Genomic DNA, 5,722 nt, shown 5'->3' with positions numbered 1-5,722 from the left:
ACGTGGCACTGTAGCACTTTAAGACTGCCACTTACAGATTAAGTAGGGCCCCCTTCGATTGTTTCAATGTCATTTCATTAGAGATAACATTGAAAAACAGTCATTTTTCTTCTCTTCTTATTTTCTTTCTCTTTCATAAAATTAATTTTGAATAATTAAATAATAAATGAGCAATCCTAATTCTACATAAAGGTCAAGTTTTGTAGCTTATTGCACGCGACCTTTTTATAAGGCAAATGCATTATACAATTATTATACTTTTTGTATAATTAAAATTTTCTAATTAAATTTGAAATATACTAAAATTATTTCATAAATATTTCAGGTATATTGATTTATATCTTATATATCTTTTGCTTATTCTGTAAATATACTAGGAATATTTTATAAATAAAATGCATAAATAAATATATACACAGATACATTGTATTATTATTCTATTTGTATAATTAAATAATTTAGTTAACTTTTGTAATATACTAGAATTATTTCAGACCAGAATTATATATAATGATATATTTATGATGATAGAAAATCTAGAGATTGATATAATTAATGGAGTGTTGTAGGGAAAAAAGGAGTTTCGGTTGCAATGTGATTGGGATCAATTGGGATTCTATTATGAAATATAAAATATTTTCTACCATATTTTGTTAATTGATAATTGATGCTAGGGTTATGCTTTTTAAAAAAAATATCTTGCACAATTATTTTTTTTCTTTTAATTTGATTCGTATTAACTTAAATTATATAGTTAACATTTGTACAAATAATTAGTTGGGCATATGTGCTCTCAAAAGTTCTTTTTTTAAAGGTAAATTTCTTCCCATCATTCAAATTTTAAGAGTTTTTGTTTCCTATAAAGTAATAGTAGCATAAATTTTTATAATCAATAATTGAAGCTAAAATCATCGAACTTTATTATATGCATCTCTATAATCTTATAAAAATAACATTAAAATATTTCTTTGAGTAAACTATTTTTCTAAGTAAAATAGAGTCTAATTTGAGGTAAAATCGAAAAACAAGAGTCCTTTTCTTCTACTGATTTCACATGTAAATAGTTTAAATTAGGTTATATTCCCTCCCCTAAAAAATAAATTTCAATTTATTTAGCTAAATATATTTGGCCAAAATAAATGTTGATTTGGGAAATTAAAACGACATTAGTTATATTTTTCTAAATCTAATTTCGATCTAATAATTACCCACACAGTATAATGAGTAAGTTGACTATGATATAAAACATAACAATCAAATAAATCTTATAATTTTTGTTTTATACGATATTTTTAGTGAGCATATAAAAAATTTAAACGATATTTATTTTAGACATGAAGTAATATTAAATGTGAATCTAATTATAGTTGCGTTACATAACTTGACATTGCAACAAAAGAAGATTGTCAATGTTTATAAATTAAACATAAATTTTATAACTCCTGCTAATTCGAACAATATGATCAAAGCTCCTTAAATTTTAATTTTAAGTAACAGTTGAAACCAATAAAATTGTGATTTTAATGACTTTATGTGTCTAACTCTAACATGCACATCTTTATGACTCTAATATTTAGGTAATAGTTATGACTTTAATATTTAGGTAATAGTGTTATTGGGCCATGCATAGCATGGGTTATCCTTACTAGTATTATATATAAAGTTCTTTTATTGTTAAAAATAATTTAAAAAAAATATTTGCGTAGTTGCGTATTGAGATAACCAGATGATGTTACAACGGTTAAATTGAAAGATTAGAGGTATTTCTAAAATTAAATAAATGTTACAACAAAAAATAATACAGAATCAAAACAATTCAAAAAGATATTAAGAAACTAATGAAAAATATTTCAAATCACAAATTCACAACAATACTGACAGTTCGAATTCAGATTCTACATTAATGAAGTACAAGAATAACTCATAAAAAAGGACGGCAAAAAAAAATCATAACACAAGAACTATCCTTTTAATACATGCAATTAAAAATCAGAAATTCACCATATTAAAAGACGACACTAGTAGTTCGGCTGTTGCTGAGATCTTCTGTCTGAGGTTTGCTGTGTTAGTAACTGCTGGCATGCACTAATTGGCTTAGGTAAACAAGGTGATAACTAAGAGCCACTAGTGTGAGTACATTGAAAAAAGATGAGACGAAATTCAGCTTCTTTAGTTTCTGACTCAATCTCTCAACTTGAGGTTTCATTCTTGCTGCTTCTTCAGACAACTCTCGGTGTGTTTCTGCAGGTCCTTGACTACTTGTTGCTTGTTTGCCTATTTTTATTCCTGTTGGATCTTTCAGTGCGTCCACGCTTGAAGTGCTTGGTTCTACGCTAAATATATCTTCTCCTTTTCCTTCCTCTTTCTCCAGTTTCATTCTCTCCCTCATCACCTGCAAAATTGCAATACCACATCACAAAAGAACCTAAACGAAGTACTATATTTGCATTTTAACACTTGGGGGCCGTTTTGGTCCAAAGAATCGGGTGGATTATCCAGCGTAGAAATTTTTGAATAAAATTTATCTCATATTTGGTGTATGGTCAGGAGGTATTAGCTAAAATCATTACCATTATTTTACCAAGATCCTTGGAAAAACTTACCCTATATAGGATATAGTTTTGATCTTCTTTTAAAGATTTTCACATATAAATCTCTGCTCTTCGGCTGAAAGAGGACATATTACTCTACGGGCGCACTAAACAGTACTTCTTCCCCGCGCCACAATTTTTTTGACTAGACATGTGAGTTGAGTGCAAGGAATACTTTTGAAATTACTAGCTTAAAATAAAATTTTAATAGTTATGTGGATATAAATCGTTCAATTAAAGATAAAATAAAATTTTAAAGAATTGAGAATCTATTTGACTAGGCACAAAATAAGGTATGGAGTTTAAAAAGAGAAATTTTTTGAATTTGTGGCTCAATGAGCTACATATTTTGTACAACGACTAATTATATCATTGCAGGTAAAATATATAAAAGTAAAATATTTTTAAATATGAAAAAAAGTCAATTTTTTAAACGACGAAAAAGGAAATAGTTCACATGAATTAAAATGGAAGGAATACTAAATATCAAATACTTATCATCTTTCTTTTTTGAAAGACAAATGAAATGAATGTTAAAGATATCACATAGATTGAAACGGAACGGAACGAGTATCTTTCATACTTTATTAATTAGGTGCATATAACTTGCTATTCTTTGTCTGGATCCGAAACCGGCTAGGTGAGTTCACATAATTAAGAAGGAAAAACAGAGGAAATAACCGCATACCTTAGAGGCTCGAGGCTCCAAGACGAACGAGTTGATCAAAGCCATGCATATTGTGGCCAAACAAAGGAAACCCTGGATTGTTTCAGCCCTGTTCGCATAATAATATCGATGCCTCTGGCTCATGAAATGGCCAAGAAACGCTGTGGTGATGCCATAAGCCAGAGTCTTGAAGTAAACCGGGTAAATCTTGCTCTGTACCATCGCAAACTGCTGCTTCGGCAAAGCTCTTGCCAAAATATTACTCGAGATAAATGTCACCCAAATACACACCCCATAAGATAATGCAAAGCCAAGCAAATGAATCATTCCCATTAAAGATCTAAAATTCTTGGCTGATAAGAACCTCCGAATTATTTGATAATCCCTTTTGCCTTCCACTTTAAGCCTATGTGCATCTTCTTTCACTGCATCTTTTGCTGCTTTCGCTTTTTCTTCTATGATATCAAGATCTGCTGAAGCATTTCTCTTCATATCACCCTTCAGTGTCTTTGTTGTGTCAGCCACGTCTTTAGCTTTTCCTTTCACTTTCTCAACAGTCTCTTTAGCACCTTCTTTCACCATCTCCTTAACAGAATCTTTGGTTTTTTCTTTCACTTCACTTACCTTTTCTGAAGCCTCATGCGCTTTTCCAACAACTGTATCTTTCACTTTCTCGTAAACATTTTCAACAGTCGCTTTTGCATCTTCTTCAATTTCATGCATCTTTCCAGAAATAGATTCTTTGGTTCCACCTAGTGCACTTGCTATCCTATGTTTGCACTTGCCAAAGGCATCACAAACCAGTTCTCTAGCAGTTGGCTTATGAACCCCACCATTTTCTTTTCCTCCTTCTCCAAAGGATGTAGCTTCTTTGATTTTGTCTTTAACTGCCTCTGCTGTATCTGATATTTTATCTTTGACATCTGAAACAACCCCTGCTGTTGCTTTTTGGTCTGTTTCTTGTGGGGAAATTGAGACCTTGGTATTTCCATCGTTTGGCTCATATTCAACAACTACAACTCTATGACCTTCTTTGACTATAACTTCTTCTTTCTTTTCTGGGATTGGAGAAAAGACCCCTGCTGTTAGAAGTGTGGTTAATACAAGAGTAATAACGAAAATATTCATCATTTTTGTTTGTTCCCTATGTGAATGGATGAGAGTAAAGGTATATATATAGTGCGGTGGAAATTAAGAGGGAATCCAATGTGGGGTTGAGGAGGAGAGAGTTTTGAGGAAGTTGAATTTGAATGCCCACGTTAGGAGGTGTTGCTGGATTAAAGATGAATACGTGTTATGTTGCATGGGAGTTTTTGGAATAAGACGTGTCTCTTTCTGATCTTTAGTGCAAAAAGAAAAAAGTGATGATCTAGTTTGACAGGTACAGAATTTAAGAAAAAAGATAGAAGATTTTTAAAATTTATGTTATTAAAAATTTAAGGGATAAAAATTTTATTAGGTCATGATATTTATGTGTGGTTATAAATTTTTTTTATTAATGATAAAATAGATAAAATAAAGAATTTAAAATTAAATTATTTTTAAATTTAAAAATATATTATTTAGTTTGAAACAGATTAAAAAGGAAAATCTAATTTGAAATGGAGATAGAAACAAATAGTATAGCTACTTTCCGAATTAAATTAACTAAATTCAAATCCATAAAAAATGTCCTATTATAGTGGAAGTCTATTACAGTGGAACTAAACTTCCACAACATACCGTTATTATAGTAACCAAAATTTTACTAATAGATAAAGTAAAAACAAAAAAATCATATATAATATAATAATTTCAACTAATACATTCAAAAATTTAAATATAACTAAAAGTAACGTAAATATGTTATAAATATATTTTATTATGGATGTCCATTTAATACTCCCTTGTAAATAAGCTTCCTGAAGAAGGTTATCCATATGGGACTCCGAGTAAATATGTATATCTATTTAGTACTCTATTGGAAATAAGCCTTCTCAAGAAGCTTATACTTTCGGTACTCCGTTATGGATAAATATTATACCCGGTAGAAGATTATCTGTATTTGGTACAGTAGCAGCTTACACAGCAGCTTGCAGTAGCAGCTTACAAGCAACTTACACAGCAACTTACAGTAGTAGCTTACACAACAACTTCCTTTCTTCTATAAATAGAGGAGATTTCAGTTCATTATGTACATGGGTTTGAAGTTGAATAAAAATATCAATCTCCCTCTATACTTATCTTCGATTTATTTACTTTTCAGTCTTTATTTTATAACACGTTATTAGCACGAGACTCTACCATTTTTAGCACTTACTTCGAATTTAATTTCTATTTCAGTGTTCATCTCCGATGTAATGTGACACTCTTATGTCCGTTGTTAGATCTTGTTCATTCCGAGCATCATAAGGGGGATTATATCCTTGAGATATGTTCATCTCCGATGTAAGGCGATACTCTTATGTCCGTGGTTAGATCTTGT

The 5,722-nt window shown here is 30.4% G+C and overlaps 1 protein-coding gene across 1 annotated transcript; it reads right to left on the bottom strand.

Annotated features, from left to right (window-relative positions):
* Nucleotides 1-1,827: 1,827 nt before the first annotated feature.
* LOC104088327 (uncharacterized) lies at nt 1,828-4,469 on the bottom strand. The gene is made up of 2 exons (XM_009592986.4): nt 3,280-4,469; nt 1,828-2,392 (listed from the first exon to the last, which is right to left on the bottom strand). The coding sequence occupies exons 1-2, from the start codon at nt 4,387-4,389 to the stop codon at nt 2,066-2,068; spliced, it is 1,437 nt and encodes a 478-aa protein (XP_009591281.1). The 5' UTR covers nt 4,390-4,469; the 3' UTR covers nt 1,828-2,065.
* Nucleotides 4,470-5,722: the final 1,253 nt, after the last annotated feature.

This window comes from Nicotiana tomentosiformis, chromosome 6, assembly GCF_000390325.3.
Source record: "Nicotiana tomentosiformis chromosome 6, ASM39032v3, whole genome shotgun sequence".
Classification (NCBI taxonomy): domain Eukaryota; kingdom Viridiplantae; phylum Streptophyta; class Magnoliopsida; order Solanales; family Solanaceae; genus Nicotiana; species Nicotiana tomentosiformis.
Note: the sequence above shows the minus strand (reverse complement) of the source record. Positions and strands in the feature narration are given on the sequence as shown.